The sequence below is a fragment of the Lates calcarifer genome, linkage group LG9, assembly GCF_001640805.2.
Source record: "Lates calcarifer isolate ASB-BC8 linkage group LG9, TLL_Latcal_v3, whole genome shotgun sequence".
NCBI classification, from domain to species: Eukaryota; Metazoa; Chordata; class Actinopteri; family Centropomidae; genus Lates; species Lates calcarifer.
The window spans coordinates 1343912-1359129 of NC_066841.1; the positions used below are offsets into that span (position 1 = coordinate 1343912).

General features: G+C 42.4%; 1 protein-coding gene across 1 annotated transcript; it reads right to left on the reverse strand.

The window, feature by feature from the left end:
- Nucleotides 1-2963: 2963 nt before the first annotated feature.
- Nucleotides 2964-14869, reverse strand: brap (BRCA1 associated protein). The gene is given in 14 exon segments (XM_018697205.2): nt 2964-3732; nt 7315-7454; nt 8777-8880; nt 8973-9062; nt 9142-9251; nt 10563-10701; nt 10797-10872; nt 11354-11502; nt 11706-11819; nt 12729-12918; nt 12997-13082; nt 13084-13229; nt 14093-14254; nt 14494-14869. Coding segments are annotated over 14 exon segments (1815 nt in total). The 5' UTR covers nt 14573-14869; the 3' UTR covers nt 2964-3502.
- Between the last annotated feature and the right edge of the window lie 349 nt (nt 14870-15218).

Sequence of the window (15218 nt, forward strand, 5' to 3'; positions counted from 1 at the left end):
AGAGTAGTAGTTCACCAGTTTCAAAAGACCCTGAACGGAACATAATATATATATTATATAGAATTAAGAACAACAGTTAGCATTTTTGTGGGCTCTGTGTTGAACACGTTAATTACAGAGGTTTAAAGATGCTGGTGGGCAGATTTTTAGGCAAAGCTAGGCTAGCTGTTTCCCTCTGTTTCCAGTCGTTATGCTAAGCTAAGCTAACCTGCAGCTAGCTGTGGCTTCATGTTTAGCGTAGCGTCTTAATCATCTCATTTAGCTCTTTCACTCGCAACAATGCGAAGAAGCATATTTTACAAAATGTCTAACTACTCCTTTTTTTAAACTTAATTTTTTTTTTTTCCTCTTCGTCACTACTTTTAAAGAATATTCTTCTTTCTTCACTAAATTTATTTCACAGGACTTTTAGTTGTAACAGAATATTTTGACATTGTTGTATTGGTACTTTTATTTTACTTAGACATGACAGAATTGAGAGGATGGGTCTTCTTGAAGAGAAATGTTGATTTTTGTGCGATTAAAAATAATTGATAATTGTTGTATTTTGAGCAAAAACGCTGAAAGTTTGTCAAATGTGAGAATTTGCTGCTTTTCTGTCGCATGTGATTCTAAACTGAATATTTGTTGTTTTTTTAACAGCTGCTTGGGTAAAACAAACATTGAGATGAGAATTATATAATGTCAATGTTTTGACTTTAAAGGCCTCAGCTGGGATATAAATGGAAAACCAAGCGGTGTTTGCATACTGCATCATTTGCCTACGTCGACATGAAAAATAACACGTGTCACTTGCTGTAGCACACGCATGATTGAACTACTACACCAGTCCACGTTGAACCTGACCAGCTGATCACAGTTGTGTGTAAATTTCTGTACAGACCGTGATGGAGGGAAGTGATCGGACTTGATGCAGGAAGTCGAGGCTTTTGTCATCTCAGTGTGTTTCCCAAACTCTGTGCACAGTTTACTCACAGCAGCTTGGTCAGAGTAAACTGTTAATGTTAAAGTAGGAAGAGGAGGGATTAGTCATATATGACCACATGCTCTGGAGAGTGTTTGCTACCACAGGCAGTAAAAGTCAATCAGGCCTCAGATGTGTGATCATCAAAGCTGCTCGTTGGCTGACGCAGCAGATGAATACGTGTATTTTTAGCGTGGTGTGTGTGTGTGTGTGTGTGTGTGAAGGGTGTTAGGTTGGTTTCCCATGCTTCGCAATCTGACAAGCATCCGTTTCATTTTTACACCTCATCATTTCACCACAGCTTTAGAAAACTATTTATTGAATTTTGGAGCATGACTTCAGAGTCAACGACAGTGACTGAGATTCAGCAGCAACAAATGTATTCACTTTTTCTTGCGGGCTGAAGTTGTGCTGTCCAGTCAGACTGTCCTCAACCAACATAAACATGTAACCACATCCTTTTTCTCTCTTTTTTATTGATGTAGATCATGTGACACTAACAAACTACAAACCAGCTCCTCTCCACTCTAAACAGTTACTGTAAAGAGACAGCTGCTCTCTGGCACATCTGAAATAAACTGCGCCTCCCACTGTCCACTCTCCACTCTTTTTAGCAAGAAAACTAATAAATAGTTTCCCAAAAACGTGAACTATTCCTTCAGGGCAAAAGAATCTCTTGCATAGCTTCTTCCTGCCTCTGGAGTGTAAATGGGTTTTGGAGCCAAGTCCATTAAAAACACATGTTCTTAATTAAGGCCTGTTGGATCCATCTGAAGCTTAAGAGTTCAAATGTTAAACTGAGCAACGAACCAACAGAAAAAACAGAGTGAAAACAGCCACGGACACCTTCGCCCTCCGTGAAGGGTCGTATCTTTAAGGTCAAAGGTCACTCCAATGTTTCCAAAACATGTTGTGTGCTCAGTGCTTTGTATACAGCACAAATGTCTGTATGAATACAAGTATAGGTGAAAAAAGACACGGCTGAGATCAGTGGTCCCCAACCTCTTAGCTGTCCACTAAACAGAGAAGTATTCAGATCTTCACCTCAGTGAATTACATACAAGTATTTACTCAGAGTATTAAAGTATCAGCAGCAACATGTCGTAGCATGAGAAGGAAGCGCAGTCATCATGCAGACAGAATGAGTATCAGATTATTGGATTATTGATAGAATAATATGTAAGGAGCGTTGTGTTGTTGCAGCTCGTCAGCGTGGAGCTAATTTTACGATCAACTTTCCCGACTGATTAATGTGATCATTACTTTCTTGATTAACTGGTGTCAAAACGAGGAAAAGCAGCAAATTTTCACACTGAAACAGGAGAAAGTTTGGATTGTTCTTACTGAAGAAACAAAACAAACTCTTTATCTGTGATCTAAGTTTTTGGTGATTCGGGTCCCGACTCGACTCCTGACTGCGTGTCATATCTCTGTCAAATAAAGACTTTAAATGTATATTCTGTTTGTAAAATATTCATCTGGAAACTAACAACTGTCAAATAACTGCAGTGGAATAAAAAGAACAATGTAAATGTGTATGCAAATGTACAAGTACTGCAACATGATACTTCAGTACAGTACTCGAGTAAACAATCACTTATGTTCCACCAACTAGACAAATTCTAACTGCAGGTCGTGTTAATGTTCTAACGCCAGATTGTGGTTTTGTTTCCTCTTAACAAGAAATACGTGGCCGGAGAAACTCCACAATCTCCTCCGATGCTTCCTGACAAACGCAGCACACGTAAGCCTGGTTGGGAATCACTGACCTGGATGATAAAAGGTCAATACTTCTATACTTCCTGCTTCTCCCAGATCACTTCCCGACATTGAGGATAAACTGGCTTCAGTCCCTGGACTTTCCACAGACCAATAAACTGCACTAATGACAAAAGAACCAACATGTAAAATCAGCGTTTCTCCTCCGTCTCTTCTGTCCATCTTTCTCATCCTGAGTTTTCAGTGTTAGTTTTGGAAAAAAAAAAATCTTCAAAAGAAAAAAGATTCAGCATTTTACTTAAGAACAGTTGAGACTAAAAGGATTTAGGAAAACTGAGTCAAATGTTCCTTTACACAGAGAAAACACATTCATCGACCAGCTTCTTTGCCCAGCTCTGACGTGTAAAAGAAAAACGTATAAACATGTTAAACAGACTTTGATAAGAAGGACTATCACAGGGAGTTAGACTGGGCACAAACAAACAGAATTTTGATCAAATAAATATCATTTATGACCAAAATAGATACTCTTTTTAAATTTGGAAACAGCAGAATATATTTATATCACACAGATGACTTCCCACGTTTCTTCTTGTAGGAGCTACATTAAGTTAAGGTGGACTGAACCCGGCAGGTAAATCTCACCACTATTTAAAGAAGTTGAGCGTCTAATATCAAGTCTTGATTTCTCCTCTCAGTGCTTTCTGGTGAATCACAATGATGCAGACACATGTTGATAAATGAACAGCCATAAACATGTGTCCACACTGAGAGGCAGCAGTAGTTTCTACCACCTTCCAGTAGATTTCAAACTCTGCCCTACTTCCTCTTCCTGCCCCGGCCTCTCCTGCCTCTGCCCGAGGAGGGGCCTGCTCCCGCCGAGCCCAGAGCGCTGTCTGCCGGGCTGGCCGCGATGTTGATCTGTCCCTCCTGGATTTCACTGCGAGCCTCCGGAGGCAGGTGTTCGATCTGCTGCTGCGTCTCCAGATAAAACATCACATCTCTCAGCTGCTCCTGCAGCTCTGCTATCGTCACATCTTTACGATCCCCTACAAAAAACCACCAGAAAACAAACACGTTTCATATCAAGAACTACAACTTTAACTCACGCATTATAAGACTTCATACACCTGCAGTAATAGACTTTTTGGCCACTTGTGGGAAGCAGAAAGGAGATGGAAACACTGACAGAGTGGTGCAGAAATGAGTCCTACAACCAGGAAGTAAGTTAGCATGTTAGCATGTTAGCACTTCCTGTTTCCTCGTCCTAAAAACAGTGTGTTTCTGGTTAAATGTGTGAAATAAGGTCTGTGGTTTTAACACGAGCTCAAGACATTTTCAGGTTTTATTCTCCGACATAAAATGGGTCAGTAAATCCCCCACTCCTGATGTTTGAAGCTTTTACGTGTCTTAAAAAAGGCGGTTGCTAACGAGTGTCCTAAATGAGCACCTACAGAGGGTATCCAGTTTGAACTTTAGGTTTAAATAAATGAAAGAAGAAAAAATCCCTTTGGCTTTTTGTTGAAGGAACCAGGGTGATACTGATTTCTGGGTTGGACTAAAAACACATCATCCCTGCATCACTCTATTTCATCAACTTTTGAACTGATATGAACAGTTCTGTATTTACACATCCAGCAGCTACAGAGCAGCATTATCATTGGTGTTCAACAGATGTTCCCTCTGTTTTAACTCTGTGTTTGGTCTCCACCTCCTCCTGAGGGAAGTATCTGGCTCTTTAGCTGCTAAGTGATTGGCTTTGTTCACCAGCTGCTCCCTGACTGAGTCTGTCTGCTGTTTGCTGCTCAGCAGGAAGAGGACAGTGGCTTTTTACAGCTCTGGTGAAAGTGAACCAAAAAATGCATTTGTGGTCTGGACAGATAAACAGACAGAGCTGAATATAAAACTACCAGAGACACATATATCATAAGAAATCAGCACAGCACCCAGTTACTGGCTGATGTGCAGCTGGCTGAACTTGTTTGACCTCAACTCAAATGTGTAATATGCTGCAGAATGTGTACAACCCTCACTGCTGGCCCCCGACACAGCTGTGTGAATTTCCTGTCTACGCAAAAGCCTCAACATCTGGACACACAAACATCAGAGAACCTGTGCAAGGAGTGAAGAAACCTGCTCAGCATCATCATAATCATGAACAAAGATGTGAGTAATTTAAACCACAAACGAGCAGGTGTGACATTTCTGAACACACTCTGTTGTACACATTCACCAGGTGCTTACAGACAGAGGAGATGTTATATCCATCTTGAGTGTGAACCTCAAGAACGGGTTGTACTTACTTCCTGTGCCTCTGTGCTAACCAGCAACACCCACAATGAAGAAACACTCCAAGTGGTGTAAACTTGGTGTGGTGGTGATCTTGGAGGGAAGTACTTCGCAACACAAAGATAGAGGCCACTGAAGCAATCAATAAGCTAGGTACCAGCAGATATGAGTCAGCTCATGATAGACATTGATCAGTGTTTCCCACGGGTTGAGAATTTACCGGAGGTGGTGGTGGGTGGCGCAGCGTGTGACCTGAGTGTAACCCAGGTTATTTTCTCTAGCTACAATTTACAGATGTCCCCTAAACGCCTCACATGTAGGTCATCAGTGGACGTGACCTCGGTGGCTGTTCACAGAGAAGCCTCTGGTCCCCACCTGGTTCCTGCAGAGCACACAACTCCGACAGACGTGGGGCTGAAATTAGTCTGAGAGGCAGCTAATGTGAGATTTACCTAAAGTGGAAGCAGGTGATTTTATCTACCTGTGGTCTTAATCTACTTAACCACCCAAAGGGAGCCTATGTATGGGAAACGCTGCATATTAGCATGTTAGCATTGTCACTGTGAGCATGCTGCCGTTTAGCTCGGGGCAGCTAGCATGGCTGCAGATGGCTAGTCCTGCACAAGTGTAAAATGTCCTGTGTTGTTTCTTTGCTAACCAACATTACATCTGTTTTCTGTCTTTAAACAAATACATCAGGGATGTTTTCCAGGTTTGCAGACTCTCTGATGTCAGTGTCAACCTCAAAATCCCTCAGTTTTAAACAAAGGACGGCTGCGTTTCAGCCAAGAAAAGCTGAGCTCAATCAGTGAACTGTTTGGAAAAACCTGTTAGAAGTGTTCAGTTGTTAAATGATAAGAATAAGGAATTCCTGAGCTCTGTGTTGATGCACAAAACAAGAATTCTTGTTAACAAGTCTCAGTGTTTTCTGGAGAATCACTTCTCTCAGCTGAACCTTTACAGATGGAAACAACATCGATTTATTTACTCGTGTGTTGATTTAATTTGAGTCACCAAGTGAGCTAGAAGATGTCTAACCCACGGGTGTAATCATAACTTCACTTGACTCAACTCTGACTACATGTTCATGTTAACGTGCACAGGAAACCTGTGCTAATTATAAGCTGCTTCAGTGCAGAGCAGTTACGTTCTTACAGTACAACATCTTTGCAAAGCAGAGGGATTAAACCTTTAAATCCCTCTTATCAAAACAGGAGAAATGGCACAGAGTGTGTGTGTGTGTGTGTGTGTTTCTTCCACGTAAACAGAGTGCACATGCACTGAGGGACGTTTGTTTAAACAGTCCTCATCCTCAAAGCTGACTGCTGAGGGAAAAATACAGGTATGTCTTTAACTGCAGACCTAAAATTTCCATTCAAACATCAAAGCTGACATTTACATTTCCCCCGAGGCAAAGTAGTCATGAAAACCTGGGCTGAAATGTCAGTGACGAGCATGGAGGGAGAATGCTGCTCATGATGTTCCCATGTAGAAAAATCAGGGCTTGCTAATGGTTCTTCTATTCTTTGCGTGTTTCTTTTATTTTATCCAGCTCCTTTAACTCTTCTGTCCTTCACGCCTTTACCCAAGAAGTTCCTGTTAACTTGCAGAGAGTCACGACTCTCAGCCACAGGCTCTGCATAGCTGCAATTTGTTTATGATTTGCAAATATTACAGTATAAATGAGGAAGTCCTGTATCACTGCAGGACCCAGGACCAAAAATAACCTTTCTAGCTTCAGGCTTCTGTAGCTTGAACCTCCTGCTGCTCTGGATTCTTCAGTCCGACATTAAGTATGTTGGGATTGTGTTAACATTATGGTGTGAACGAGCAGCTGGCTGATTTGAAACATCTATGTATCTGTGCTGCAGCCCTGCTCTCTGTTCAGGTCACAGCTGTTTAGCGCGGCGCTAACCGCCAGTTAAAATGACAAATGTCACCTGTCGCCTGTTTAATATTAAATCCATCTCTGCAAGCCACTGTATGAGCTCTCATATATTCAACTCAAGCTTAGAAACTTTATAGTTTTGAATCAGGTAAGGTGCACTAGTGGTGAGAACCTCTGTGAACATATCACAGGATTAAAATGATCTCTGTATAAATAGAATAACTTGATGTTTAGTGAAAATACATCATGAAAACTCTTTTCTGTTTCTTCTGTTTGTGTCACAGACCCTGAAAAGTTTCTGTCGGTGCTTTTTATCTCTTTAGAGGAGGGTGTGTGTGGCCTCCATGATAAATGTGTATATAACCAGCGAGTCACTGCGTGTAGTCCAGAGTGTGACGAACAGTTTTCTCTGTCACTAAACTATTAGGACGAGTCAGAAGCCGTCTGCACTCACCGCTCTCCTTTCCTTTGCGTTCCTCCTCTGCCAGCTGGGCCTGCAGCTGCGCCTGATTGGCTCTGAGGCAGCGGTTCATCTCCTGCTCCTCCTTCAGCTCTTGGCTCAGCTTCACCACTCGACCGTTCAGCTGAGTGAACCTCAACACACAAACACAACGGAGCTGCTAAGTCGGCACGTTCCCCACAGAAACATCCCCTCCACACTCCACAGGAATAAAGTGTTAAATGGGTTTTATTCTCGTAGCTCTGTCCATTGAAGTTTTCCTTTAATTTAACATTTTAACAGCTGGAACTTTAGATATTATTCTAAAATAGGTGGAACTCAGGTTAAACTGAGCCTGCAAACACACGAGCCCCGAGAACAACAACTTACTGTGTGTTTTTCCTGTTGCGACATGAGAACCTGTCTGCTGGGAAAAGGGTCTTTTGCTGCATTCATGATCAGACCCATCAGCAACACATGCAGTATTGTGCAATGGTTTTAGGCACTTTGATGTTCAGATTCTTATCCATCACATAGTACAATCAGGGAGGCATCAGACTCGTCCCAAATCCATCCTGCAGCAGGACAAGGAGCCTAAAACCTCTGCACAGTGCTGTGTATAATCTGAGTGTCAGTGACTGTGTTTTATGATCAACTCACCTGAAGACCTGTGCTTCACTGACCCAGTTTAAACTACTGGAAACTGGACATTAAGGCCCAGGTTTCTCTTTTTATATTTTAGCTTTTGTTTAAATCGAGTGTATCACAGGTGCTGGATAAATAAAGTTCATTATCATTATTATTAAAGATTCCTGCTCCAAAACACATCAACGTCTGCATGTCACAGGTGGAGTCCCACCTTAAATAGTTCTAACAACTGGATAAGCTTTCACCTTGCTTGAAATTTTCAGGTATTATTCTGCACTATTCAATATCATTAACCTAAACTAAATTATTGTCCTACAGTTACATATTTGCTAAAAATTACATTTTAAAAACTGTTTTCTGGTTTATGAGACATTCAAATAGTAAATGGAATGAACATAGGTAGGTTTTAGGACAGGTAGGTGTTTGTTTTCTTCCTTGGCTTTCATCAGGAGGCCTTTGTTGATTGAGGAACAGTTCCACAGATGGTGCACCTCTGTTCCCAAAACGGAGCACAACAAACTCTCCTCACTGTGGATATTTTTGTTTATCATACCGAGGAAAAAAGCGCGAGTGTAACTGATAACATTCAAAACAACTGAATTCCACTAGGTGATCTAGTTCCAGGATCCTGGGCCAAACATATTTTGTGGTGAAATTCCCAGGATTCAGGGAAAGGAGTGCTACATTCCCGGAATGTAAGTTATGTGTAATTAACAGGACAACCTTCAACCTCAGTCTGTGGTGGGTTCCTGATAAACCCACATGCTTTCAAGTCAAAACTGGAAAACGTGATGAATCAAGAGAAACGGATCAGTCAGTCAACACCTACTTTTTCTCTATGCCCTGCTTCTCTTTGGTTATTTCTCCTAACCGCCGCTCCAAGTTGTCACAGCGCTCCAAGGTTTCCTTAAATTTGGCCTTCATGTTGTTTATCTGAGGAGCAAACATGACCACAGGCGTTAGCGGACACGTGAGCACAGACTGAGCAGACTTATTCACGTGAACCTGAACATATGCCTCAGTACCTCCTCGGCCGTCTCCTTCTCCAGATGAACGATCTTGTTCTCCCAGTAAATCCTTTGAGACTCCAGCTGACTCGTCAGCAGGTACGAGTACTGCAGACACACAGCGTTAATTAGAACATGCAACGTGCTGATTTAATTAACAAACAGAGCAACTGAAGGAAACGCTCACCTCTAGTTGGAGTGCGTCGATTTTCTCAGCTTGACAGGTGTCTCCCTCACATTCATACTGCACCATCTTCCCATCGGTCTTACTGGCCACCAGCCGATGCACGTAGTTATCTACAACAACATGGATCGACATGAGCTGCTCAGTTAGTGTCATTAAAAGAAGCCACACAGTTTTAAAGTCAGTCCACTGGATCCAGTCCATTAGTTGATCCACAGAGAAACGGAACCGGCAGCTATTCTACTGACGGTTATTTGTTATTAAACATAAATGTCTCCTTTTCATTTTTTTCTAACATTTTACAAATAAAACAAATAATCAATTAACTGAGGAAACAACTGGTAGAAGAATCAATAATGAAAAAACGTCGTCTAATAATTGTCTTTGCGCTCTGCTGCATCTAAATTAAAGGAGTCATTTCCCAGGATCTTAAACTTTGCTGTAAATGTGTGTTCTTTGTTTTATGTTGGCAGCACAGAAAACCTAAAACTGCATTAATCAGCATAGTTTATATCAGCACTGGATTAAGTGATCTGTAATATGAAAAGCGATCGTTCAGATAAAGTTATCAGATAACCTCTGTAGATTTTAATCTTCCTTTAGCTCAGTGTTTTGGCTTCATGGCACATTTAAGCAGACGTCACACTTCTTCTGAACCGCTGCTCAGATGGAAGGATAACTTTGAAACCTCCCTCACCCACCTTCTTCCTGGCATCAGATCAGGGAGGTTTATGTACAAGCAGTTCAGTAACTTTCCTAACCTGACATTCACACCGACCTCTTCACAGAGACTGGTTATCTGAAGCACAGGTGAGAGAGGAGAGACTCAACTTCTCTCTTTATGTCTCTTTCTTCATCAGTTACACAACTCTCTGTGACACTTCTCATGTGAACAGCCAAGTATGAACCAACAGTGTCTGCCAAAAGAGACTGTGTCCTGTTGTTTTAAACAATATCACGTCTCCCTCCTCGCTGTGACGGCCAGCTTTTCACTCTGTGTTTGAGTGAGCTCATTGAGAACAACTTAACACTTCTGTTTCCCAGTGTGATCGGACAGCACGTCTTATGAAGTAGCTCTGAGAGATCATAAACTGAACTTTACTGTGGTTCACTCTGTGATGAACCCACTGACAGACTCCGTTAGAACCTGCCTGACTAAGATCATGTGATATGATCCAGAACAGCTACTGAATGGATCATGAGGTGAGACTGTTGTGCCAGGACTCCAAATAAATGTTCTCTGTGTCTGCTGGATGTGCTAGTAAGCAACGGTTTGCTAACATGTTAGAGTTAACTGTCTCAGCTTATTTCTGCCCTCTAGTGGGCAGAAGTGATTACAGCGGCTACAAAATCTTAGCAACAACTCAAATCTTGCAATTAACCATGGCCATCGTCACAGTCAGACACACATATGAATGCAGTACCTCCTGCGTAGTCCCAGACACGGTGGTTGGTGAGCTGCATAGCGTAGGTATGCTGTGTTTCCTCAAAGTGCTTGTAGGCATGCCGGCTAACGTAGCGACCGCAACCGATGTGCCCGCAGATCAAACAAATCCACAGGTTCTACGGAGGGAAACAGCAAAGAGGCCTGAGAGAAGGTTCAACTGAAAATAAAGTCATAAGCTGACTGTGTAAGAGGTAAACCAGTAGACAGTTACCTCCTGAACTCCACACTCAAAGCATTTGTTCTCTTCGACTGGCTCTGGGGTTTGACAGTACCTACATACAGGACACCTGAAAACAAACAGAGCACACATTCATCCAGTGTCACGTGTGTGTGTGTGTGTGTGTGTGTTGTAGTCCTTTTGTGAAAACAGAAGAAAACATGTTAAGAGGACAAAAACAAACAACACATGACACGAAGCCTGGAGAGATAACCAGTGGACTGAGGATCAGGTGAGAGAACATGTGACTGTCAGCACTGAGAAGGTTCCTTTATTAACATGGCTGTGGCTCCAGTCCTATATATAAACTGAATATCATGAACTGAAGGAGTGTCACTGATAAAGATCAAGTTACAGCTGATTTTTAGTAACAATTCCTATTAAAATAAGGTCAGAAAACAGCTGTAACCTAAAAAAAACAGTAACTCCAGAGAGCAAAAATCAAGTACAGTAAACAACTGGGAGTGGCCTGAAAAACACCGCAACATTTCACAACATGCAGGAAACAGAGGGGAGCATGTCTGTGAGAGTATGTGTTTGTGTAGACTCACGAGGCGTCTTCCCACCGCTGGAGACACTGGCTGTGAAAGCTGTGGTTGCAGAGAGTGGTGAGGATGCCGTTGACCGACTCGTCCATTCTCTCCAGGCACACGGTGCACTTTGGAAGCTCGGTCAGCTCCATCACCGGCAGACTGGCTCCCTGAGGAGAGGGGGGGGGGGGAGAGAGGGAAAGGGGAGGAGAAAGTAAACTAGGTGGTTGCAGGTTTTCATTCCTGAACAAACACTATGATCTCCTTCATTGTTCTGACTGAAAATGCTGTGAGGTTAAGATGCGTGCTTAAATAAAAGTTTGCTTTGGAGAAACTGTCTCACAGTAAACAGGTAAACAAAGAGTATATTTACCTCTTCAGACTTTATAACCTCTGCCCGCTCCACATAGACCAGTTGGCACACTGCTTCCTCTATGGAGTTGAACTGGCGGCCATTACACGCTGTGTAAAAACTGTCTGCGTCTGCCTAAACAAAGAGCAGAAACAGCAGCGTTAAAAAAGAAAAATTCACAGATGTGTTATCTTATAACTACAGGACATTAGAGGCACAAACCTCACACACACACACACACACACACACACATACACACACATACACACACACACATACGCTACAAATACAAACAGTTTGCTTGTCTTTAGCGCTCAGTTTTCTGAACCATGCTGTGGCGTGCTAACTAAATGAGAAGTCCTGGATGTCTGAACTTCCCTTCAAAAGACAAACACAGCACAGCAGATGTGGCTGACACACTAACCTGGTCATTCAAATCAGTTTCATACTTTAATTTTTTGCAAATAAAAAAATAAAATCATAAAAAGACAACATGAAAACATACTTTAAACCTCACTTGCATACAACTCAGGGTCCTGGTCTTTCTAATTTGCCAAAATACTATTGGGTTTGAAACATCTAGAAAATTCTGGGATGATAAAATCTCAGCTTGGGTCACATGGAGCAACCATCCTCACACTTTCCCCTGTCCTGTTTTCTGCTCAGCTGCCAGTATCTACTAATGTCAGAACAAATCCCAGGGCAAGTGTTGCAATCTCTCAACATCTGGATACAATTTAGAAAACATTTTAGTCTCTCTCCCCCCACAGGCTCCAGTATCTGAAAACTATTTATTCTCCCCCTCAGTAACAGACCTCTGCAGTAATGGAATATAACTCGCTCCAGACACTTTGTACAAAAGCAAATCTCCTCATTTTCTTCCAGCTTCTAAAGGTCCTTCTAAAGTCGACCCAGGTCCTCTGACCCATGTTGGGATCATGTGAGAAGTGGACTTGGGTATAAAACTTGGAGCCTGATGCTAGAATTACCACCTCACACAGCGTTACTGAGACGTCGTGCTCTGCTGTCACCATAAACACTTACCTGTGTGCAAAATTTAATCAGAACCATGTACTGGTTAGGAGTGGAGTCCCGGATGATCTTCATATGCTCCATGACATCATTAAATGGCGCCATAAGCTTCATGAGGTCGTGGCTGGTCATGGTCGCTGGGACAGTGAGGATACACACCATGGCACTACGTCTTACATCTTCAGTCAGTGAAGTCATTTTGCTGCAACAAGACAAATAATTATTACACGTCCCATATTCAAAGCAGCAGGTCGCTTCACACTTGTCACATGTGACTCACTTGGTTTTGTAGAGGTGCATGATCCCATAGACGATCTCCACAGAGGGGTTTCCGCTGAAGAAAGAGATCTGGTCCGGCAGCTGCTTAGGAGGGCGAGTCTGGAGCCGTGTCCGTCGCTGTGCTGTCGTCCTGTGAACCCTCTGTGCCATCCTGACTGTCTGCTTCTGTCTTCGCAGCCTGAGGTTCACTGTCCTGCTCTGCTGAACCACCGGGGTCTTCACCTCCTCCTTTATCTAGAGGGAAAACCCAGTAGTTTTTAAACTGATGTCCAGACTAAAATGTATTTAGTTTTTGTTGAAATAAACCACAGGTGAAGAAGGAACATGTCACCCAGTGCAACAGTGTGGCTCACCGGTGTGTTTTTAATATTTTTTGGAGGAAGAAGACAGAGAACAGTAAACAATGGGATCAATTCACTGTTGGTTTCTGTCTTTACATGGGATTTGGTCACAATAAGAAAAATACTGAATATCACCATCCTTTAAAATTCTTTAGCATGTAGTCATGAGCAGTGTGACAATGATACAACACATGGAATCATTTATTGCATCACTGTTGTTTGTGCTTTGTACTGTTGTATGCATATTACTGCTGAGCTTCGTCTTTTACTCTGCAGTGTTTGTGTATTATTGTTGAGCTTTAAGTGTCTTAAAGGCTCAGGTTAGAAATTCTCATTCAATATTCAAACACATCTGCAAAGGTCTTAGCTTCTTCATTACTCACTGGTAAAAACAAATTCTACTTGACTTGCTTTTTCTCATTTCTCACTTCCTGTAACCACATCAGCTGATCAGGATAAAAACAGTACAGCAGCTCCTAACCTAATCACTGTATTTATTCAGTCTCTCATTAACTTTCTACTGGCTTATCTACCGGTGCTAGTCTGAGGTCTCCTGCCAGTTGGACGTGCCTGAAAACCTCCAGGAGGCTCCCTGGTCATGTGCCTGAACCACCTCCACTGGCCCCTTTCAGCTCTGCTCCCGCCTCCCTCTGGATGTCTGAGCTCCTTACCCTGCTCTGTAACACCGAGCTCAGCCACAGACACATGTAGTGTTTTCACTGCTTTGATTGTTATTCTGCAGCATGCACATCTCACCTGGGCTGGGTTCAAAGGTTTCTATAACCATGTCCCCCATGGCTCTGCTGCCAATGTGCTGGTGCAGTACAGCTGCTCTTTCCAGCTCGGTTTTCCCACTCAGAGTGTGTTTGGCCAAACCCAGAGCTTTGTCCTGCAGTTCCTCCTCTGACATGCCTTCAACTGCAGATTAACGACAAAACAAACAACAGACAGGACAGTGGTTTAGTTCTAACAGACAAACTGGGCTACAGAGTACCCCAGCACCACGTCCGTACAGTACCACACCTGTGTTTCAGGTGCTGTTCTAGTTTGATTAACTCTGAATTGACAGTAAATATCAGAGCCGAGTAGCACTGCTGGTTAGCTGCCTGGCTAACGCCACACAAAAGCAGTGAGTTTAACATTAATTAATAACTCACCAGCTGAGTACTGGAAACCCTGTGGAGAAGGAGACTGGTCGGCTAATTCCAAACGGATAACGACCAGCGACACACTCATGTGTTATGAAAGAAGCTGCCACTTCTACAGAGAACAAAACAACCCGGTGACAGCTAGCTAAGCTAAACCTGCTACACGTTCAGCTAACGCGCTACTAAGCTAGCGTCTAAATATAACCGGCGGAAACAAACGCCCTTCAGCTACAACAGTGCGTTAGTCATACTGTTTCTGTCTTCGTGTCTTGTGTTTTGTAGCTAATACACAATATCTTTCCAAGACTTTAGCTAGTTATCCTATCTGTGTGTTCACAGCTGTTCTAGCATGTTGCTCTTCTTCACGTACAAAATGAAGCAGCAGTATTTAACATCCGGTGTGTTGCTGCCACCTACATGGACTAACTCTGTACTGCAGCCGTTACACAGGCGTGCATATACGGTATATTTATATCAAATAAATAAAATAAAATATCTCTATTGAGAGATCAATAAAGCCTTATCTTAACCTATTGATTATATTTTGTTTCGTTTGAATCTGCAAAATAGTTTCAGTATCAGATGAAAATGTAAATGCAGGTAAAAGCACCAGATTTCTCTGAAATGTAGTTGAGTAGCAGTATAAAGTTAAATACAAGCACCACAGAATGTTCTTTAGTACAGTTCTGGAGTAAATGACTGAAACAATAATAATTTGTAATAACGAGTGATAA